This window comes from Penaeus monodon, chromosome 32 (assembly GCF_015228065.2).
Source record: "Penaeus monodon isolate SGIC_2016 chromosome 32, NSTDA_Pmon_1, whole genome shotgun sequence".
Lineage (NCBI taxonomy): Eukaryota > Metazoa > Arthropoda > Malacostraca > Decapoda > Penaeidae > Penaeus > Penaeus monodon.
The window spans coordinates 32,235,893-32,236,374 of NC_051417.1; the positions used below are offsets into that span (position 1 = coordinate 32,235,893).

At 51.0% G+C, this 482-nt stretch overlaps 1 protein-coding gene across 1 annotated transcript in view; it reads right to left on the reverse strand.

The window, feature by feature from the left end:
* The window catches only part of LOC119593820 (nuclear transcription factor Y subunit beta-like), a gene marked incomplete at its 5' end in the record, with an annotated part of 86,519 nt that overhangs the window by 26,382 nt on the left and 59,655 nt on the right, over positions 1–482 (reverse strand). Inside the window, 1 exon segment of the mRNA XM_037942850.1 lies at positions 165–349. Within this exon segment, the coding sequence (XP_037798778.1) occupies positions 165–349 (185 nt within the window).

The window sequence follows — 482 nt, forward strand, 5'->3', positions numbered from 1 at the left end:
TCATCTATTTGTAACCAGTCTGCGAACACACACAATCCCACCGCTGCCACCCCAAACAAGAAAATCTCCTTTTCGAACACACGCGTGGCGGCAGGAACACAGCTAAGTGCATCCGAAGGCGTGAGGCGGAAGGGGGCAGCGACACCGCACTCCACACTATGTACCTCCTTGACCCCGCGACACTTTGGTGAAGAAGCTGGACGGTTTGTGGCCGATGTTGGTGTCTGCGGGAGGCCACTGTGAGCCGCGCACTTTACCTGTGGGTTCTTCTTCGTGCAGCATCTTGAGGACGGCGGACTCGCGAAGGTGAGGGGCGATGGAGGGGAAGAAGACAGGGATGGTGTCCGATCTGAGGGGAGAGAGGAGAGGGGAATCTTAGTTAAGCGAATTAGAAATCTATTCAGAATTAAATGAATAACCTTAGAGAAGTGATATGATGGAGTGACACGAATTTAGGTTATGTCAAATTAATTTTTTTTTGG